The 23,106-nt window shown below is 48.6% G+C and overlaps 1 protein-coding gene across 1 annotated transcript; it reads right to left on the reverse strand.

Annotated features, from left to right (window-relative positions):
• Window positions 1–3,134: 3,134 nt before the first annotated feature.
• On the reverse strand, window positions 3,135–11,141 carry LOC133340713 (ubiquitin carboxyl-terminal hydrolase 36-like). The gene is made up of 14 exons (XM_061549104.1): window positions 11,105–11,141; window positions 9,916–10,031; window positions 8,643–8,850; window positions 8,138–8,338; window positions 7,401–7,589; window positions 7,196–7,298; window positions 6,555–6,622; window positions 6,248–6,318; window positions 5,705–5,778; window positions 5,341–5,449; window positions 4,866–5,006; window positions 4,222–4,322; window positions 3,920–4,071; window positions 3,135–3,721 (listed from the first exon to the last, which is right to left on the reverse strand). The coding sequence occupies exons 1-14, from the start codon at window positions 11,139–11,141 to the stop codon at window positions 3,207–3,209; spliced, it is 2,085 nt and encodes a 694-aa protein (XP_061405088.1). The 3' UTR covers window positions 3,135–3,206.
• Between the last annotated feature and the right edge of the window lie 11,965 nt (window positions 11,142–23,106).

Here is a 23,106-nt window from a genome sequence, read left to right on the forward strand (position 1 = left end):
CACACTTGAGCTGCGGTTGTCCTGTGCCAGTAGTTGCATCATTAACCGTGTGAAATAATTTTCAAACCATTACTATGAAAATGCAAAATTTGCAATAAGTTACTTTTCTTGGATTTAACAGAATTCCACAATAGCTCTCTCAATAGCTGTAGCGTTTGAGTTACGATCTTTCACATTTTTTGCGTTGTTAAATCGAATGACTCATTAAACGATAATTAAATGACTACTTAGTGTAGGACAATCATTGAATGTTAAACTAAACTCTGCAGTTTCATTTAATGCTGAGGGTGTTGACAAGCAAAGTAGCGGGTGCGTGGGGTTTAAATTGTCAACTCGTGCCCGCACTGCATCGTGTGGCGGGTTTCTGACAGGAGCAGCATCGCCACGACGCTCTCATTGGCGCTTGGTGAATATCCGTGGCGGGTTCCTTTTCGTTTTTTATTCGTTGAATGAGACGTGACCCTCCCTCACCTGGCCACCCACTTGTGTGTTTGTGTGCCTTCAGGTGTCACAGCAGAGCTATTGCAGAGGGATGCTGCGATTATCCTGGCGTGGGCTAAGCCTAGACAGCGGCCCTCTGTCAATCCACAGCGGAGGTAAGAGCCCCCCACTCTATGTCAGTAAATGGGGGGGGTGGGGGGTGTTTAATCATACTTCACCAGTACGAGTTGGTGTGAAGGGGAGGCAGCCCAAATATCTGTTCAGATGTCACTCAGCACCGACGTTAGCCGTGGCCGGGAATCGAACTTTGATGGCAGCTAAGGGCCGTGCCACCGCTTCACGGGTGAACGGGCTGATTAGATGAGACGATGGCGTTGCGTTTCATATCAGTGGCTACTCCTCCACGTGGCTGGGCGATTGAGAAACCACACCCACAGCAGTGCCCCAGTGTACCGGCACCCCCCCAGTGCTGGAGTCAACATTCTCTGGGACCCCGTTTTTCTTCACACGCCGCCCTGGATTTGGGCCCGGCAAGAAGCGCGTCGCCAGCAAACGCGTTACGGTCAAATGTTGTAAGCGGCAGGTTTATCTAACTTCATATTTGACGACCTTCCTCTTCCAAGACCTCCTGGCCAGTGTGGAGGAGTAGGCCAATTACCCTCACAGGGGCTCTCTGCAGCTCCCTCTCGTGGAGGCCCCATTTGCCGGCAGTGGCGTGAACAACCGCAGGGGCTGTACCTTTACCTTCTATCCACTTTTTATATTCAACATTTAATTAGGTCAGCAAGGCGGTGTTGACCTCTTACCCACACACGTTTCTGACAAGTACAGCAAGTGCACGTGTACACAAGTGTACTCCTGTGCTAGTTGCACGCCACTTCTGCTTTTTGTGTTTAGTTTGTTGTCGTTCCCCCACACCTCAGATTAGCACGGTTGGCTGTGTGTGGTGCTAAAGAAGTTAAACATACACACACGCGCATCCACACACACAAACACGTACACACCCATCAACACACAGACATACAAAGACAAACACCCCCCGTATAGCCAAACAGGCTGTTGGGGCAAGTGCTGTTAGCGAGCACACGCACATACACACATACATACACACATAAACACATACACACACACATTTAAACAAACACATACACACACACATCCACACCCATACACACATACACCCACACACAAAGACACATACACACACACACACTGCGATGGCAAAGTAATAAATGGAAGCGAGACCAGTTTTGTCACGACAAGTATATATTCATTTCAAGTGCAAATACAAAACGAGGTAGACAAAATCTCTGGAAAACATTAATCTCGCTTTCCCTTCCCACACTTTGAGCTGCTTTTGTACAAACGATAAAAACCCCGAGGAGACCGAATTGTCACCGATCTACATTCACGAGTTCAGAAACCGCTATTTCTGGAGGTATCGTGGATGATGGAAATAAAGTGCTTGGCGAAGTTCATCATTTATCCGTACATTTCACGTGGTAACGGCTTGGCGCTACGGTTAGCGTGTCCATTGAAATGTGCACGCCCCGTACATAAAAAAGTAACAGATATGTAGTTTAAAAAGTGCCGACGTATTCACAGTTCAATAAATAAATACTTTGCAACAGCGGTTACTTTTTTAATCCCCGAGACAACGCAAAATAAAAGCCCCGCATTTTACATGAACAGAGACAAGAACCGTACGGGAATACCTTGCACGACCTCACTGAGACCGCACTCCGGCCTCGCGTTGCGGAGGATGCAATCTCGGTCTTCATTTGTAATGGGACAGTTCATTTTGCGGTCACCATCACAATGACGTTCCTGGTGCCAACTCTCTTGACGATTGGCCAGGGAATAAACATCAACCCCAAGACATAATGGGTTGGTGCCGCCTGCATGGATCTTGGCTCCTGTTTCCCAGAATGGCTGGCGTGATTTTAAGCACTTTCGTGCTGGGTGTTTCAAGTCTTCGTGGATTAAAACTTGATTTGAAGCTTTCGTGATTGCATGAATTACTCTTTGGTTATAGTAGGTTTTTACCCTTTAAACTGGTACAAAACTGACACCTTTATACAAGGCATGTTTGCAATAACCACAACACAAGCAGTCAAAATGCAAATAAAAAGAAACAACTTTGATAATGATATGCACTGTCCTTGAAGTTGATTGGTCCACACCCGAGACAGCTTTTCTTAGAGCCTAGTCTCCATTGGTGTTGGACCAGAAGACGCCAAAAGGCGTACAACTCAAAAACAGCACACTATCAGAGTATTGAGAGCTCGGGGTAAGCATTTACACTATGAGACCTCCTTTGCCACTGGTAAAGGAGGTCTCATAGTGTAAATACTCTTTGGTTCTTTCGGTAAAGTCACGTAGAAAATAAATAAATTAAATAATAGAATACGACGTTTCGATTGCAACACAAGCAATCGTCATCAGGTAGAAAGCAAACCTAGTGAACTTAAAAATATTTTCTTTCTTCGTGGATTGTGAGGTCAGAGTTGCTTTAAATGTTTTCTATCTCGTCGGACGGCTGTCAGCATTGGACGGGCGTGCATGAGGCCTTGAGCTAGTGATTGCAGCTCTTTATTGTGTTGAGAATGTGGTCGTCGAGTGAGAATGTCGAGTCTAAGGTGATTCCAATGATGTTCAAGTGATTTCAGAGGCTGGTGGTGGAGCCGGCGATGAATACATTTTAGGGGGGCGGGCGACGCCATGGTGAGCCTCTACCTGGTGCCTTCGTAAAATGTCTCTCAAAATTAGTTTGATCTTGAGGGGAAGCAAGAGGTTAGACACGTGATCATGGATTTTAACCAGCGACTTATCTTGGTGGGGCGAGTGCCAGTTGTTACACCGGTGGTGGCTGCTGTGCGACCAGAGTGGCGGTGGCTGTGGTGGGACTGGTGGCGGTGGCTGCTGTTGGACTGGCTGCTGTTGGACTGGCTGCTGTGGGACTGGCTGCTGTTGGACTGGCTGCTGTTGGACTGGCTGCTGTGGGACACGCGGTGGCAGCAGCTGCTGTGGTGCTGACGGCGGCTTCTATGAGACCTGCGGCGGTGGTGGTGGTGGCTGCTGTAGGACTGGCGGTGGTTGCTGGTGGAATGGCAGCGGCTGCTGTGAGATCGGGGTGGTGGTGGTGGCTGCTCTGGGACTAGCGGCAACGGCTGTTGCGTGTCTGGCGTTGCCGGTAGCTGCTGCTGCTGCTGTTCCTGCCGTCGCACTTGCAGTGGCTCCGGCAGTTGTTCCCGTTGGGGCGGTCCGACATCTTGGGTTTCTGGAGATAAAGAAGATGATGGCGCTAAAGTCCAAACCGCTCGACATTGGGAGAATGAAACAAAACCGGTCTAAAGTATAAACAAGAAGATCGCTGTACTTCACCATTCCCTTAATATAAAATGATGCGCTGTCAGGGTGTACATTCTCCCTGGGCATTTCCACGCACACAGGACGGCGTTTCCAATCCATCCTTTACCTTGCGCGCCGGTGAGGAGAGCTGCTGTCCGGTAACTGGGTCCGGGGTCTTCCTTCGCCGAGTGGGGCCGCTTAAGGCACGACCAGGACGTCGCCTTGACGTGCTCCAGCGGGCAGTAGCTCTCCGCTGGCGGCGCGTTCAATTCTGGGGACCTGCATGCACGCACCAACGCGTCGCAAACCGTTAACACCTGCCTTTAAAGGAGACACTGCTGCTCGCACAAGACAATATCTTTCCAGTGAGCTGGTCTGGGGGACGGTTGTAAGTGCAGGTTAAAGTGGAGGGGAGAGAATGTGACTTACCGAATATAGAAGAGCACGTAGGCCTGCTTATTCATCACAGCCTTGGTGTCGACGTGCCGCACGTTGGAGTCGTTCATGCAGCACCATTGTCCATCGCTGATCTGCGCACAGTCAAAGCACAGCTACACTTGGTTACAATGTTTACACAACTGCACCCAGATTCCTCCGTTGATGTAATAACAACACGCAATACACACTCTAGACAACAAGTTCGTAAAGAGCATCACCCCTTTGTCAGAGCGTGCTACGGTTGCTGTGATGGTGCTGAAGTTACGAAACGATCTGCCTGAATATATCACTGCATGGATGACCTTGGACCAATTTCATCAGAATCAGAATCTTTATTTGTACTGAAAGAATTCGATGATCTACGAAGCTCTTAAACAAATGTCCAGTCGGGGCGGGTCAGAAAGTTACAACAACAACAAACAATACAACACCGATTGGAGTGCAAAGTGTAGAAATGCTATGGAAGTCACTAAATACAAATAAAGTATACACTTTAAGTAGAAATTGCATGAGTGCATCAAGACGCAAGAACATACACAAGACTTTTAATTATTCTTCCCTATCGGACATTGGTAACATTATGGGCGCATTGCAGATGTGCGTTGTTTTTGTTTGATAGTAACGAATGGAATTACCTTATTGTAGCAATAATAATGACCCCTGTTGGAGTTGGCTCCCTTGTGCACCAGCACCGAGTACAGGGAGTAGATCGCGGGCTCGCCCTGAGACGTTGAGGTGAAGGGTTGCATGTCCAGGTGCTCCGGGTAGGTGATGTTCTACAGGCAGCGCACAGGAGGGGGAGGCAGTGCACAGAGACAAATGTTAGGAGAGGAAACGGCAGGGGTGGTGGGGTGGGCAGCAGAGATGGGCACCATCTAAGTTACACGTCAAAGTGACGTGATGTCTCGCTAATTTGAGCGTTGAAGACGGTGCTCATCTCCTGTTCATAGCCCTGAGCAAGTGGTGGAAATTCTACAGTCACATGACGGGGGGCGAGTCTATCTGTCGGACCTATTCCAACATGGAGAGGCATTTTCTCCAGCGTTGAACTGACAAAGGGCTGTCATTAAGTAATTTAATTCGAACGATGTGGAGGGGCAGAATCGTTACCCGGTTGATCTTGACGCCGTAGAGGTTGTACCGCTTGATGGAGACGGTGAGGACGTTGGGCAGGCGGTGGAGAGCCATCGTCTTCGTCGCTTCCCCCTTGCAGCAGCACCTGCACGACAACAACAACGCCAGCCATCGCACGCGTTACCCAACTTTAAACAATAAGTCTACTCTCTTTTTGTTGTTTGTTAATTTTTCTTAATTTCTTAAAATAAAAAATTGTTACTTTTATTATATATTGTAAGTTATTTTCAATGTATTTACATAAAATTTTATTAAAATATTTTATTATAATTTGATTTAATCTGCAGACTTTTGAAGCTACAAATGATTCCAGGGTGTCAACACACGATGCCCAACTCACATTCCGCAGGTGTATTCGTCCAGCGTCTCCTTGTTAAAAAACTCTTCAAATGCCTCCACAAGATCTGATGAGTTCTGTTGGTCGACAGAGTGAAACGCAAATGAGGACTCTAAGAAGCATTCCATGAACATCTGCAGAATGTTATTGTGACGGTAATTCTGAAAACCCGCATCTTGTATGAAATCGTACGACCAAAAAAAGAGATCACGTACGCTACCGGCAGTGTGTTTGGATGTTAAGTGGCTGATTCAGGTAGGCGTGTGTGTGGTGGATGTTGGCACAGCAGGGAGCACAGGTGGTGCATCGGCCAGTCATCTCGGTCAACCCATGGCACCTGGGTCTGTCCCGTGACCTGCCAGCGGGCGTTCGACACTTCATATGGCCTTAAAGTGCACTCAGGCTGGCACAAGCACCGTGGTGACATCACCACCACTTAGTGGCGAATGGGGGTTGTTGTTCACGTATGCGATGTATGTACGTTTAACTTATTTCGCACCGTACGTAGATCTATAACTGTTAATCGATGGCTTCGTCATTGCTTACATTAATATGGAGTGCAATGTCCAGGCACGTGTCAAAGGTGTCGGAGTGGTTGCAGCACTGCATGCACTCCACTGCAAAACACAAGCACACACGCATTAGGAAGGGACGTCACATGTTACTTAGTAAAACTAAATGCACGCTCCCCACTGACATTGGTAATTGGTAGTTTTCACCAACTGGTAAAAGGTTATTCTGTGTTGCACGTGCGTGAGAGTGTGCAAACGCTGCGACGCGAGCACGTCTACACTGTGATGGTGCACTTGCTGCTCGCGGTGAACAAGTTTCTAGAGGAGTGCGCACAACTCACCACGTGATCGAAGGTAACCCCCGAAGATCTGGTAAATGAGGGTGGTAGCCTCCGTGTATCTGTCCAGCCTGCCAGTCACAGAGAACGACACCACACGGTGGTTACAGCAGCAGCAGTAGTAACACCTTTACCGGATGCACACACGTGTGTGAGAGTTGCACCATTGCCCGAGCTGTCGATTCACTCTTTCCCTTCAGCACTGCAACGCGTGCTCTGTAGCAACCAAACGTGGTCGCGTCTGCACAGGGCAGCCACCTTCACGGAACAGCCACAGAGCTGGGGGAAAGCTGGCAGCCATCACGCGGTGCTGTTGCCCGGCGCTTTTGTTGTGCTCGGCGTGCCACGTGCCGCTCGTCAACACGAGGAATGTCGTCACGGGGACACCGCACATCGAGACATCAATTTCCCGATATTTATCGGCAATGTGAAATGCACAAACAAAAGATGGCCCACGTCAGGGCCAAGGTGAAAGAACCGTGGTGTCAGCAGGGCCGGTCCTCTGCATCTCCCAGGTGTTCACACAAAAGTGTGAGTAGCTTTTCACAGACGTTGAAGTACAATCGTGCAGAAAACCGAGAGGAAGCCGTGAGGTACCAAACTGCAGAACGACTGCCGCATGTTGACTGGCGCGCAGTACTCACTCGCTGTGGCCATAGAGGCATGAGGCTTGCATGCCATCTACCACGTATCGCAGAAACTCGTGGGCATCTTCCTGTCTCCCAATGCGCAGGTGTTTGGCGATGCCTGCAGAGAAATGGACATGGGGACAAAGTGACAGGTACAGGATCTGATGACATCCTTAAAGAGCTCCCCAACATATATGGCAAAAGGAGTGGTGCAAAGGACTTGGAACACAGATGGAGAAAGATCGCGGGGGATAACTTCTCCTGCGAGTGCAAGTGTGAACGTAGTATTGGGACTCACGCGTGATGTTCTTAGTTATGACCTTGGGTGTCAGCACTCTCTGCGAGTTGTTGAACGTGCTGACAATGTGATGCTCCATGACACACATCAGGCAAAAGTCGCTTTGTTGGCCTGCGAACGAGAGCACAGGTGGCACAATCCGTCAGCGCACGCCACTTGCACTCAGCCCAGCTGGGGAGTAACAAGAAAGGCTAGAATCCTGGCACCAGCAACAATCGCAATGAATGTTGCGTCTAAGTACCAATTGCATCACATCTGTCCGACCTATTAAAAATTATCGCCACATGTGCTCGTGTTTATCAAAATCATAATATTTATACTGGTGGAATCCGATAAGCTAAGAGGTTTTGTTTAAAAAATGTCGAGTAGGGGCACTGGGTCAGAACATTACAACACCAAACAATACAAAAAACGATCAGAGTACAAAGTATTGGAAAGGTAAACAAATCACCTTTTAAAAATCTACAAATAAAACTAAACTTTTTTTTCATCTTCCCAGATAAAGCCCACTGAGCTATTAGCTTCTTCAGAAGCGACCTGGACCACAAATGATGGCTCAACGAAGTGGCTTATCACGTGGGAAATGTATCGCAGCAAAATAACTGACATAATAACCTAACCCATGGGTAAACGAGAGTGCCAGGGGGGAGGGTACTTACAGGTGCTGCAGTGCTCTTGCAGCAGCAGGTAGTTGGCGAGCGGCGGCGTGTAGGCGAGGCACTGCAGCGTGGCGTTGAGGAAGCAGGTGTTCCCCAGGTTGCGCAGGCCGGCACCCTTGCAGACGTCGCTCTCCCACCGGAGGTTCAGCCGCTCCGGTGCAAACAACGAGAGCCGTGCCGCCGGAATGCCGTCGTCCTCCTCTGCACAAAGGGTCGGAAGCCGGTGTCATCGCAGAGCGCTGCACTGCCGATGGGGCTGGCGTGGATATTCAGTAGCCCCAGCCAGCACCCGTACTGCTACTCTTAACCACGAAGATTTTGCTCCACATTTAAGTGTCAGGTTCAAGTTCGCGAAAAATATAATTTGCCTGTCGCGTTGGCTGCTGGGTGTTTTGAGCTCCCCGTGTTACTCGTGAACGGCAACAGCAGTGGCTCCAAAGCGGCCCTTGCGTTGGTGGCTGCCACCCTAATGAGATGCCACGACGTCGCGTGATTGCACACTCACCTTGGGGTGCAGGCACAGACACGCTGATGTTCTCTGTGGCTGGTACAGGGGAGGGCTCCGGCCGGCCATGGGGAAGGCAGCAGGGTTGCGTGCAGAGCCACTCGTCGGCCGCCACCAGCACCTCGTTGGACGAGGTGGGGGCCAAGACCGTGAGGTCGTTGCCGGACGAGGTGCCCTCTGCTCCGCACGCCACAGTCGTGGTTGGGTCCTGCCACACAACGTAGTCAAAACATCCACAATTGTTCCTCCCATCTGGACTGGGATCCCAACACACGCGGGACTGTTTTATCACCAAAAGAAATACAATTTTAGTCCATGAACCTATGGGCGATCTGCATGAATTGTCTCAGAAGCAAAATATATTTACAGTATACACCTGTATTTTTAAAGTAACCCCAAACTCACTTTAACTCGTAAAATATTATATGAAGAACGGCCATTGACTAAAGATGAACTAATTCAATTTGTTGTTATGCATGCGAGAGAGAAGGCAGCTGTAGTTTAAAAGAGGTCATAAATGCATTTCAGAAGATAAATCGAGCATTCATGTTAATCAAATTCATTTTTAACATTTGTTAAAATTAAACTAAATAATCCTCCGTGATTTGTTCAAATAAATACACTAATCCTGATTTTTCGGCCACCCTCTTACAAACGACGTCATGAAGGGCCAACTGTGATGTGCTCTGAAAAAGGGGCATTAACTGAAACGTCGCTTTTATATATTTAAGAATACTTTATATATGTAAAACACGTTTTTATCAAAGTCAGAATATTTATACGGGAGGAATCCGATGAGCTATAAAGCTCTTTTTCACAGATGTCCAGTCGGGGCGGGTAAGAATGTTACAACAACGAACAACACAAACATCATAGGAGTGCAAAATACAAGTTGGCCCAAAAGTTAAGACACAGGGTTACTTAATTTATCTTAACACTGACATTACATAGTTCTCATTATTTGTTCTTAAAGTTAACAATTTAACTATCATTAATTTTGATAACATCCTCTGTGACTAGTTCAAATAAATACGGTAACTCTGTGTCCTGACTTTTGGGGCAATTTTATATAGGCGACGTTATGTAATTGATGTGATGTGCTCTGCAGAAGGGCCATTGTCTGAAACGTCGCCTATCATTTTCCTGTAACAATTCCCCCACCCCGTGCACTCTCAGCGTTGTGATTGGCTGAGTGGCGCCAGCGGGCCCCGCCCCGCCCGCCACCGGGGCCCCGCCCCCTCACCTGAGGCTCCGCCCCCAGACGCGGCCCCGCCGCCGCCTGCGCGGCTCCCGTCAGCTCCGGCACGGCGACCCGCGCCGCGCCTCGGGCTTCATCCGGGGAGGGGGTCCCGGGCACAGCCCCGCGGGATCCCTCGCGGGGGTCGCCAACTGCAAGAAGAAGGAGAAGCAGAAGCACAGCGATCACATGTTACACTGCGGACAAACACACGGCTCTACATTTCCCACTGGAGACAGACATGGGCCTGTCGATCGCTTCTGAAGAACTAAATAGCTCAGTGGGCTTCACCTGGTTTAATAAAAAAAAAATAACCCGTAAAAACAAAGTTTTTCACTATAAATCCTTTATATGCGTGGCATCAGTTTCATTTTATTATTCATTTCTGTTTTTATTGAGTAAGAGTTTCATTTTTATCACATTGGTATTTTAAATAACATATGAATTTTTATTTTTCCTAAAAAATTAAACATTTTTTTACGAAAATAAATTGTCACACACAGCGAGTCTGTGTGCAAAATGCCAGCTCGATTGGATCACGGGAAGTGGGTTAAAAAGACGACCGAAAGATTTGCACGGTCGTAAGCGCGCAAGCAAGCAAGCGCGCAAGTGAACTTAATATAAAGGATTTAAAAAGAGTGGAGCTCATTTCGTTTTCGGGATTAACTTACTTTTCTCATACTTTTCTCTTGTTGTTATTGGTGTAATTTCCTGAAATCGTTTAAAAGAGCTTTATAGCTCATCGGATTTATCCACGATTAATAAAGTTCATGATTTTGAATTGGTGAGTGACGGTTGGTAACTTACGGGTGGTCCATTGCCCCCCCCCCCCCATTGCCCCCCCCCCCCCGTATGACGGTTGGTCACTCACGGGGGTCCTTTGCCCCCCCCCCCCCCCCCGTGAGTGACGGTTGGTCGCTCAGGGGGTCCTTTGCCCCCCCCCCCATTGCCCCTTCCCCGTGAGTGACGGTTGTCAACGCGACCGCTTCACCCCGACACGAATCACGGCCTACAACGACCACTTGGCCCAACCCCAAACCCCCACACGCAGAGCTCGGCGTTTCGAGCCTTTCGAGTGACTATTTATCGCGAGATTGGTTATTTAAAGCGACCAACACGCAATTAAACCATACGGGTGGTGCTGCTGCTGCTGCTGCTGCGTGGGCAGTGGCGAACAGGTTGCACCAGAACACAACCACTCAGCACGATCCGTGTCGATAGCGACACTGCGGCCTCCACAGGTGCAGGGGCACGTGGGTCATGGCCCCACTTCAACAGCGCCATCTATTGTGTCTGTTTCCCTTCGCAGCAGTGCTGTTGACGTGCTGTCGATTTAGTTTCACGTCGTCTTCTGACCAAATATGGACGAATAAATACTTTAACGATCGTTTTACCTCATCTATGTACAAAAACGGTACATTATTGAATGTGTCTGTTCGAAATGTTTAACATACTTCCCAACATGCAACAAACTTGATATTTGGCATGTGGGCAACTTCCAGACAGTACGCAATGGAAAAAATATAAAAATAGACTTTTGTATTTGGGGGGGGGGGGGGCACAATAATGATACATTTTGCACGGCCAGGGAGCGGTGACGTCACGCAGTATGCCTAGTGACGTCACGCAGTGTGCATACTGACGTCACGCACCCCCCCCCCCCCACCCTCCGCGTATTAATCCAAGACAATAATCCAAGTCCCGGGCGAAGCCGGGTAGTAAAGCTAGTACAATATTAATTCTAGATCTAGTACAATATAATTAGAGTCACGTAGGTATATATTTTAATAAATTAAATCACGACGTTTCGGGCGCAACACAAGTGTCCGTCATCAGGTGGGACAACCACAGCAAGAAACAATTGCTGAAGTCCGTGACTTTACCGAAAGAACCAAAGAGTATGGATCCCTGCAGTCACGAAAATATCAAATCTAGAATATAATTAAACATTTAGCTTATTCTACTGTGCTGCCTGTCTCGTATGTGGTGTGCGTGTGTGCGTGTGCAGGTGTAGGGCTGTTATGGAGGGGCTGTTTGTACATAAGATCAAACGGCGAACAAACACAGTGGGCGGAGCTCCGGGAGTAAGCGAGGGGGGGTGCCCGCAACGACGTCCGCATCGGGCAGCCTGGGGGTAGGGCTGCCCGGGGTTGTGATCCTGGAGGGGGTATAAAAGGGGATGACAGAGAGAGCTCGAGGCTCAGTATTAGAACAAAGGAGGGAAGATTGAAGACCCGGGTAGCTAGAGCCCTGGACTCCCCTGAGACGCCGCCCTTGTCAGGGCCGCGCAGGACCGAGCCAGCGGCGTGGTCCCGTGAACCAGAGTCAGCACTCTGGGATTCCGGGTACCGTAGCCCGACTCACCAGTGTCGGGCCAGACAGCCTCCCCTAGCCCGTTAGTGGAGGACTCGGGGTAGGTCAGGGATAGCTAGTGGTGTATCCCCAGTTATACGGGTGAGGGGGCCGATACCCCCTCTAGTGCTGTCCTGTCGTGACGACCTGTAAAATAAATACACGTGTGCCTCAACCTCGGTGTCAAGCGTCCTCACCGGTACTTCACAGGGAAGAAATTGACATTTTTGGGGTAAAAATGTTGATAATTTCCCTTTAAAAGTCCGACGCTCACCTTGGGGAAGCTCTCGTGGCATAATCGGTCGATGGGATTCTCAGGTTGTTGAAAGTGTCGCCGCTGTTCACGTTCAAGAGAGCAGGGACGACGCAGAATCACACAAACACGTCTGCTCTTCTCGCCGTGCTGGAGTTCTGTGCCCGTTACGGGCCTCACGTGACCGTCGTGTCCCTTGGCAACGACCGCGATCATCAACATGGCGACATTCAAACTCGGCACGTGGTCCCTCGTCATCGTTACAACGTTGGAGACGCGAGAGGCACGTGGGGGGCACGGGAAGGGGCTCGTGGGGGGCACGAGGGGGGGGGCTCGTGCCATCTCCCCCCCCCCCCCCGTGAGTGACCAACCGTCACCCCGTGAGTGACGCTGGTCAACGCGACCGCTGCTGGGTGGGCAGAGGCGGCCGGGGGCGGGAGGGAGAGTGAATACACGTGGCCCCATCGTCTTGACTGTCAGCGAGTTCCTCTGATTATTACTCTTATTACTATTATCACCGTGGTCAATAGTAGCTCTGTATCCTATAATGCTGCTCTCTGTTGTGTGTAACGTGCAAGGTTTGCAGAAGTGTGTAACTCTGTGCAGTGTGCTCAAATGTGCATTCACGTGTTCATTGGAGAAACTTCGCCCCTTGTTAATGCGTGTCAGTGTTTATGTCTCCTAGAAGATTGGATGTTTTCTGAGAATCAAGCAGCACGAGTATTTGATTGTGACATTTTATTTTAAACCACTGTTTACTTCAACGGCTTCAATATAATTTAATTATCATCATGATGATGATTAAATATAAAAGTCTTCATACCCTTTCCGACAATAACACAGGAGGTGTTACGAAGCGCAAACACCAAATAGACACCCCGACTACAGGGCATCGAGTCTGCATTGACCACACGTCGCGCTTGTGGTCAAGCATCCAAAGCGACGTGCTCTGATGATGCACGCCTTGTCCCTGACACGACAGTGGCCTCCAGCAGAGACGTCCTCCTTCATGGCCTTGACCCACCCACCAGTTGTCAGGCCAGAGAACAACGACACGAGGAGGCGATCGGCAGCACAGATGCGATGCAAACACCAATCCGTGAATGTGCGGTTAATGCAGACTCGACGCCTTGCAATCGGTGAGTCCATTTGGTGTTTGGGCGTCTTGACACCTCCTGCGTTTACACCATTGGAATATCATTTGCCAGTAAAAAATTATGATAATTGGCTTTTTACCCTTTTATCATCTGGTCCAACCCATGTGAGACTAGGCTCTAAGGAAAGCTGTCTCGGGTGTGGACCATCAACTTCAAGGACAGTGCACATTATCAGAGTTATGTTTTTTGTTTCCATCATGACTGCAGGTATTGTGGTCTATGCAAACATGACTCCTTGTAAAAAGGTGTCAGTTTTGTTGCCAGATAGAAGGGTAAAAACCCAATTATCACCTCCTGCGTTATTTCCGGAAAGGGTAAAACGCCTCTCTTCTGCCGACATCGCCATGTCGATACCGGCAACACAACTGGTCCCGTGGATGTGTAGCTCGTGATGTATATAGTGTATGCGGAGAGACAGATATGAAAGAGACTACGCCACTTGATCTGTTTCTATTTGATAAGCTCCTACCACTGTGAGGCAGTCGAGGCGTTCACTTGTGTGGGGTGCCACGGTGGCGAGGAGATGTTAACTTCCTCGCGTGGTATACAGGAGGTCGTGGGTTCGGTTCCGATTCTGACTCCTGCTGTTGTATATTTGGAGTTTGCGGTTTCTCTCTCCCCGTGATCGCGTGGATTTGTCTCCAGGTCCGTTTTCCCTCTACATTTAACAAACACGCGTCTCTTTATTTGCGTCTGCCATAAATGTCTCCGTGATAAGCCACTTCGTTGAGCTCTCACTTGTGACAGCCAGGCCGCTGCTGAAAAAAGAAACTCTACATAGCTCAGTGGGGCCTTACCTGGTAATTTTAAATATAAATACTTTGCTTTAGTTTATAATCTCAACCAGCACTGCTTCGCATTGAGCTGCATGCGACTGCACTGGCAGTGGTCTGTCTACAGACACAGGACTCACGAGGTGGCCTTGCAGTCACGTCAGCTCATTTTCCCTCGAGCAAGAGACGACGGTGGTTGACTGTACGGTCCACAGCTTGAGTCGCGCTGTGGCTGCTCTTTAATGTACCTCTCTCTCTGCGAGTCTCTTATGGGTCTCTACGAGTCTCCATGTATCACAACGTGTGTGTGGGTTTGCTCTACGGTCCACAGCTTGAGTTGCATGACCACAGTCGCACTCCTGCTGCTGCGTGTTGTGGCTCGTCTCTAATGTTCCATTCGTTAAAACGTGCGCATCGTTCCGTTGATGTTCTGGTGCGGTTCCTGGTGACAGCGGTGTATTTGCGGAGGATTGTCCATGCCAGGAGGTGTGCGGTGGTTGATGCTTGGGTCTCGAACGCGGCGTTCATTCCGGACGTCCATGCTGTTCCACCGTTCGCCGGCGATCTTCCAGATCTGTGCGAGAGCCACAGCCCCGATCGATCATAGGTTTATCCACGTACTCGATAGCAGCGATTTCTCAACCCCTTTCATTGCAACGGGACACTTTCGAGCTCGCTCGATCTTCACGGCGGACCGAACCAAAGAGTCGGTCCTGCTAATTAGCACAACTTTGTGGCGGCACACCGCTCGAGATGCCACGAGGAGGTTGGGGCAGCTCAGAGGTCCTAGCGCCGAGCCGGCGCCACTGACACCGTGGGTTGGAGTGAGGGCTGCAGCCACTGCCTGTGATTGAACGGGTTCTCGAGTTTAACGAGTGGATGGCTTTGGCCCAGCTAACAATGACTGCACCCATCAAATGTGTGTATACATTTTAGAATCAGGATTTTTACTTCATTTGGATAAATTCCACCGAAACATGCAATAAACGCCAATGTCGCAGCAGTGCGTTTGAAGGGAGGGAATGGGAGAGGAGGCCATGGGGGTGACGAGGGCCCGTCAGCAGCATAGAGCTGTGGATGAAGAGGAGAGAGTTGTGTGTGAAGGAGGGAGCTGTGTGTGACGGTGAAGGTGGAAACAATTGACTGGAACCCTTCCCTGTCTCCGCAGTGTTGGCGAGGGTAGCGTTGGCTACACCGTGCAGAACTCTCCGATGTTGCCCCCTGTAATGGGGGATTAGCCGTGAACATTCGTGTGTCCCCCTCTTGAAAGCCTCTTTGGGAACGTGTATTTCTCGTTTTCTTCCATGCAAGAGAGTTGCGAGGTCATATTCGTCTACGTCAAGGAATCGGGCAAACCTGCGGCTCCGGAAGCCCATTGCAGCTCTTTAAGCGACCGCTTCGTGCCGCTATTTATTAAGGACCCACCGTCTTGTATTCACGTGGCATGGCGGCTCTTGAAATTAAGATAGATGTTTTTTACTATCATTTACCAAATTAGAAAAATACAACGGCCCGTCCGTGCGGAAAGCGGCGTCATGTCGCGTGTTAAAAATAAATTGCTCGTGAATTCAAAATTGGTTCCACGACTCGTGACGGCCAAACAGCAGCGTGCTGCCACGCCTGGGAATGACCATCAAGGAGGAGTGAGCAACAGGAGCCTTGCGATGCGACCGTGTCAGCCACCACCACGACGACAGACTCTGCGGGACGCGTGTGTACTTTTTATTCGAAACAGAATATGTACAAAACACAGACGAGAGAACACGTTATTTTTGGAAGTGCCGTCTGTAAAAAAAAACCTATACACCCCCCCCTTAACCCCATTTCTGGTGCTGAGCGCACGCAGCCTTCGTGTAACAAAACCCATCATCGTTACCATCGTCGTAATCATCATAATCGATTAAAAAAAACAACCCCCTATCCCACCCAAGCTCCTACAGCTAAACGATACCACGCCCTCGAAACGTTTTGCGTCGACGGTATAAAACCCACCTCCCTGCCCCGCGCGTTTCATAATCATTGAGGGCGAGAGCGATCGTGGTGTAAAAGAAGAGGCGCTTGGAGAACACGAGAGACGCACACACGGACGGACAACACGAGACGACACGAGAGCGGCGACGGGCTACGGCGACGATCACAGCGCTGAGATGACGGACGACGATGCCGCCACGAACACACGTGTACAGAGCGACACAGCCACACGCGCCCGTGCGCATACACGGCCACGCGTGGCCACGTGTGGAGGGGGGCGGGGCGGAGGTGGTGGAGGGGCGATACCGAGAGCCTAAACCTCCGTGGTCATCACCTCGATAGTCATCTCATTGAAGGCCACCTCTGATCATCTGTGGTCACCTCCACGGTCATCATTTCGATAGCCATCTTGATGATCATGTCTATGATCATCTCCATTATCTTCACGGTCATTTCGAGGGCCATCTCCATGATCTCCATGGTCATTTTCATGATCTCCATTGTCAACTCCATGAATATATCGATGGTAATTTCCATGATCATCTCGATGATCATCTCCATTATCATATCTATGATCGTCTCCATTATGATGTCGATGATCATCTCAATTATGATTATCTCCATTATCATGTCTCCATCATCATCTCCATGGTCATTTCCATTTTCACATCGATTATCATCTCCATGGTCATCTCGATGGTCATCTCCATGGTCATCTTGATGGTCATCTTCATGATCATCTCCATGATCATATCGATGGTCATCTCGATGGTCATCTCCATGCTTATCTCCATGAACATCTCGATGGTCATCTACATGATCATCTCCATGATCATTTCGATGGTGATCTCGATCGTCATCTCCATGGTCATCTCCATGATGATATCGATGGTCATCTCCATGATATCGATGATCATCTCCATGGTCATCTCGATGGTCATCTCCATGGTCATCTCGATGGTCATCTCCATGTCAATCTCCATAATCATCTCCACGATCATCTCGATGGTCATCTCCATGGTCATCTCCATGATCATCTCGATGGTCATCTCCATGGTCATCTCCATGATCATCTCGATGGTCATCTCCATGATCATCTCCATGATCATCTCGATGGTCATCTCGATCGTCATCTCCATGGTCATCTCTATGATCATCTCGATGGTCATCTCCATGATCATATCGATGATCATCTCGATGGTCATCTCCATGATCATCTCCATGATCAGCTCAATGGTCATCTCAATGGTCATCTCGATGGTCATCTCGAGCATAAGCGAAACGTCCTACTCTGAAATGGTAATTTTCGTGGTTTGACGCTTGAACACACCGGTGGGCTAAAGCAGTGAACTATTAGTCTTTTATGAACGGGACACTTTCTTAGTGATTGGCCGTGGGGGGTGGTGGAGGGTTAGAACACATTAATAAAGAAGGCGATGTAAAGGCAATAAGGTTGTTTGTTATTAATGTTTGGCAAAGCGTACGTGTTACAAAATGACTGACTTTACTTATTAACCAGGCTACAGTGTACATGATAGACTGGCAGTACAAGCACCGAGCTTAATAAGCAGGCTACAGTGTACATGATAGAGTGGCAGTACGCTCACCCAGCTGAATGACAATGAGTACAGTGAAGATGTGAAGAATCGATTATTGGTGCGTGGGGTTTAAACATAATGATACATTTGTTTTCCAATCCTAAATGGTAATTGTAGTGTTGTAACGCTTGAACACACCGGTGGCGTAAAGCAGTGAACTATGATTGTTTCATCAACGGGACACTTTAGTACTGATTGGGCCGTGTGGGGTGGTTGGAGTGTTACAGCACGTGAATAAAGAAGGCGATCTAAACAGAATTACGGTGTTTATGAATAATGTTAGCGAAAGCCTAAGTGTTAGCAATCTACTAACTTAATAAAAGAACCAGGCTACAGGCAACATTATAGACTGGCAGTACACCCACTGTGCTTCATAAGCAGGTTACAGTCAGCATTATAGACTGTTAGTACACTGAGGCAGCTTAATAAGCAGGCTACAGTCTACATTATATACTCGCAGTGCACTGACGCAATGTAATAATGAGGCAACAGTGCACGTTATATACTGGCAGTCCGCTCATCCAGCTTAATGACTATTTGCACAGTAAACTTTAAAATAATTTATTTTTTGAGCGTGGGGTTAAAAAGTAATTAGACAGTAGTTTTGTCATTGGTATGTAATGTTTAAAAGATTTTGTAAGATTTAAAATGTATTGTCCGGCCGGGCAACGCTGGGTATATGGACTTTATACGACAAAGTCGTCGCTTGACACGGGTGGGGTGTGGAGGCGTAGTACTGCGCAGAGCCTCCGGCGTCGGCAAAATAGCCTGGCAGGCATGCGGCTGTGTCGGGGTGGTCTGTCCACGTGGGGCTCCCGCGCCCCCCTGTCAGACACCAACATGGACTCGTCCATCGCTGGTCCCACCTCCCCCACGGAAAATCATCGAAGTCAACGTACAGTAGGACAGTCCACACAAGCGGCATCAACAACAGCAGCAGCAGCAGCCGTCACCATTCGCCACTAAGTGGCGGTGACGTCCCCGCGGCGTTGGTGCCAGGCTAGGTGCACTCTTAGGCCACGCGAAGTGTCGAAGGCTCGCTGACAGGAGGTCACGGGGCAGAACCCTGCAGGTGCCATGGGGTTGACCGACTCGAGATGGCTGCAGACGCCACCAGCTGTGCCAACTCGCCGCGTTTTAGCCGCCCGCCTCTCCGCTCGTTGTTGTGAGCGTCCCTCACGAGCCTCCTCCTCCACAGAGGCCGATCTTGACACCGCCGGTACCGCTCATCGGCAAGTCCACTCAGCTCCACATCCTCCAACCAGGTACCTTTGTAGACCCGCAGTGATGCCCCATGCCGTGTTGGCAGTCCACTGCTGGATGAAGGCTTCGGGTCGCCACGGTGGCTAGGAGATGTTAACTACCTCGCCCGGTGTGCAGGAGGTCGTGGGTTCGACCCCGACGCCTGCTGCTGCTGCTGCTGCTCTAGATGTGGAGTCTGCGGTGTCTCTCTCCACGTGGTCGCGTGGATTTCTCTCCCGGTGCTGCGGTGTTCCCATCCACATTTAGAGTCGACGTGTTGAGAATATTTGGTGCTCTAAATGTCCACGCGAGAAGCCACTTTGTTGAGCTATCATCTGTGGCCAGGTCGCTTCTTATAAAAGCGCTATGGAGCTCAGCGGGACTTACGTGGTTAAAATTAAAAATATAAAAAAAATTAATCCGTAAAAACAAAGTTTTTCACTATAAATCCTTTATATGCGTGGCGGCTTGAGTCTTCTCGTCCTCTGGCTTGAGATGGCTGCCACCTAGCCATCTCGTGGTTGAAATAAAATAACAGTAAAAATAACAGCACCACCATTCCACGTACACAACATCTGCCGTGATCCTGACTGCAGTGCTCTCCTCGATATGGTCGATGAAAGTGAACTACGTGACGGCCGCTACGTTAAAAGGTACCACCTTGATGAGTCTGCGACTATTCCATCCAGAGTTATTGTCAAAAAACCACAAACATCCCAGAATCCTCTTCGTTTGGGGTCCAAATGTTGTCGCTTATTATATCCCATAAGAAACGTCGCATCGAATCAATGTAATTGAATTCTACTCGCCTGGACGAGCGGAATTGAATGGTGACACTGGTTTTGCTGTGCTGTGTTAAATCAGATATTTGCATGACTGCATGTGTATTATTTTGAGAATAGCAAAAAACCGTCATCCCCATATTACATAGTGTTTTATTGGTCGCTCGTCTATTTCACTTCCCACAGCTTAACCACTCATATATTTTGATGCCGCTCGACGAGGCGAGTAGTACGAGTACCACTTTGATGGGTCTGCGACTATTCCTTCTAGAGGTATTGTCAAAAAACCACAAACATCCCAGAATCCTCTTCGTTTGGGGTCCAAATGTTGTCGCTTATTATATCCCATAAGAAACGTCGCATCGAATCAATGTAATTGAATTCTACTCGCCTGGACGAGCGGAATTGAATGGTGAAACTGGTTTTGCTGTGCTGTGTTAAATCAGATATTTGCATGACTGCATGTGTATTATTTTGAGAATAGCAAAAAACCGTCATCCCCATATTACATAGTGTTTTATTGGTCGCTCGTCTATTTCACTTCCCACAGCTTAACCACTCATATATTTTGATGCCGCTCGACGAGGCGAGTAGTACGAGTACCACTTTGATGGGTCTGCGACTATTCCTTCTAGAGGTATTGCCAAAAAACCACAAACATCCCAGAATCCTCTTCGTTTGGGGTCCAAATGTTGTCGCTTATTATATCCCATAAGAAACGTCGCATCGAATCAATGTAATTGAATTCTACTCGCCTGGACGAGCGGAATTGAATGGTGAAACTGGTTTTGCTGTGCTGTGTTAAATCAGATATTTGCATGACTGCATGTGTATTATTTTGAGAATAGCAAAAAACCGTCATCCCCATATTACATAGTGTTTTATTGGTCGCTCGTCTATTTCACTTCCCACAGCTTAACCACTCATATATTTTGATGCCGCTCGACGAGGCGAGTAGTACGAGTACCCCCTTGATGAGTCTGCGACTATTCCATCCAGAGTTATTGTCAAAAAACCACAAACATCCCAGAATCCTCTTCGTTTGGGGTCCAAATGTTGTCGCTTATTATATCCCATAAGAAACGTCGCATCGAATCAATGTAATTGAATTCTACTCGCCTGGACGAGCGGAATTGAATGGTGAAACTGGTTTTGCTGTGCTGTGTTAAATCAGATATTTGCATGACTGCATGTGTATTATTTTGAGAATAGCAAAAAACCGTCATCCCCATATTACATAGTGTTTTATTGGTCGCTCGTCTATTTCACTTCCCACAGCTTAACCCATCAAATTTTGATGCCGCTCGACGAGGCGGAGTAGTACGGCGTACCACTTTGATGGGTCTGCGGACCTATTCTTCTATAGCAGGGGCTTACCTGGGGGCCGCTGGAGGCAGTATCTGGGTGAGGCTGGGCCGCATCAGGTATTCCACAAAAAAAACTTTGCTAAAAAATCAAACTTCTCAAATGTCATTACTAACAGTTATTTAACTTCAATGGGTTCTTCTGAACATGAATAGAATATTGAAGAACATGAACGGTTCTCATGAACATGGCTTCTCTTGCCTACTTCTTGCTGCCGGAGACCTGGCAGCGCTTCCTCTCACATAGCTGAGCCACATTTGGCTTGAGGGAGGAAGCAGTTGCGACCCTCAGTATGGCTTGAAGATGATCATCAGTAAGTCTGGACCTGTACTTGGACTTATTGAAGTTCAAGGTGGAGAAGAGCTTTTCGCACAAATATGTGCTCCCAAAAAGGCACATGGTCCGCTTGAACATTCGGGAAAGCTCAGGGAAGCTGGGGTTCAATTCTCGCAAAATTGCCCAAGCTTGTCGTCTTTTCCACTCGCCTCCCTGAACTTGGCTTTGAGGTCAGAGTTGCACTGCAGGTCAATGAGCTCCATTTGAAGCACAGGAGGGGATCTTGCACATCAAAGGAGAAGAGATCCGCAAACATTTGAAAAGTGGCTCTGTGGTCTTGAAGTCTGCAGAATCTGTGATCAAATCTCCATAATGTAGCCTCAAAAATGGCATCAACTATACTTCTCACCACTGAATGGTGTGCCTGCATTCAGGGAGTGCCTTGCATTGCTGGGACATGGCAAAGGTTTGTCTGAGAGAGCTGGGTTTCCATAACACCCAGTTTTTTGTTGAGCAATGCTCTACACGGTGTCATAGGCATCATGACGAGCTGCCCCTGGCCTTGTAACTTCTCTGGTTCAGTACATTCAGCTCATGCGTGATGTCCACAAGAAAGCGAAGTCCATGAGCCATTGGGATCACTTAGCACAGGAACAGCCACCCCATCCTTCTCAGGGTTGCGATTTCCGCATGGAAAATGCGGAAGGAGGGTTCAAATTTTCCCGCATTTTTGCTAAAGTCAACCGCAAACGGTGGAAAGACTACTCCTATGACCGCGCGCTTTTAACAACACGTTAATGCGTTCTATTGGAAAGGATCATCATGTACATGTGCTCGTAATCACGGCTCCGCATTTGAATAAAGTATGTGGTTCTTGTGCGGAAATGCGGAAATCATATATTCATTCCAATCAGTAACTCAAAGCCCTACGTGATGCTGGGCCTTGCATGTATCCTTTCCAATAGAACGCATTACGTGTTGTTAAAGCGCGCGGTCATAGGAGTAGTCTTTCCACCGTTTGCGGTTGACTTTAGCAAAAATGCGGGAAAATTTGAACCCTCCCGCATTTTCCATGCGGAAATCGCAACCCTGATCCTTCTCCATGAAGGCTTTCACTCTGCTCTCAACTCAAAAAATCTCTTCAAGACGTTTCCCTGCTGAGCCAACGTACCTCGGTGAAGTAGAGCACATCCTCATATTCTGACTCCTCATTTCCTAAAAAAGTACGGAACATCCGGTGCTTAAGCCCCTGGATCTGATTTGGTTGATGCATTTCACAACAACAGACATCACATTGTCAAACTTCAGGCATTTGCTGCAAAGGGCCTGCTGATGGATGATGCAGTGCAGAGCAATGGCCTCCTCCACACCCTCCTCTTCTAGTTTTCTTTGAACAAGTGCCACAGTCCATTTCTCCTCCCTGTATTGAATGCGCTCCGTCGGTTTGTTTCCAACAAA

The sequence above is a fragment of the Lethenteron reissneri genome, chromosome 10 (assembly GCF_015708825.2).
Source record: "Lethenteron reissneri isolate LAM-NWPU_2019-01 chromosome 10, ASM1570882v1, whole genome shotgun sequence".
Classification (NCBI taxonomy): domain Eukaryota; kingdom Metazoa; phylum Chordata; class Hyperoartia; order Petromyzontiformes; family Petromyzontidae; genus Lethenteron; species Lethenteron reissneri.

Excerpts from the sequence above, each read along its gene's own strand:
- LOC133340713 (XM_061549104.1), bottom strand. The coding sequence starts at position 11,141 with ATGACCCACGTGCCCCTGCACCTGTGGAGGCCGCAGT. Across the intron at positions 7,590-8,137 it reads GCAAGAGCACTGCAGCACCT|GCCAACAAAGCGACTTTTGC; the intron begins GTAAGTACCCTC and ends TCTCGTTCGCAG. Across the intron at positions 5,779-6,247 it reads ACATTGCACTCCATATTAAT|AACTCATCAGATCTTGTGGA; the intron begins GTAAGCAATGAC and ends GTCGACCAACAG.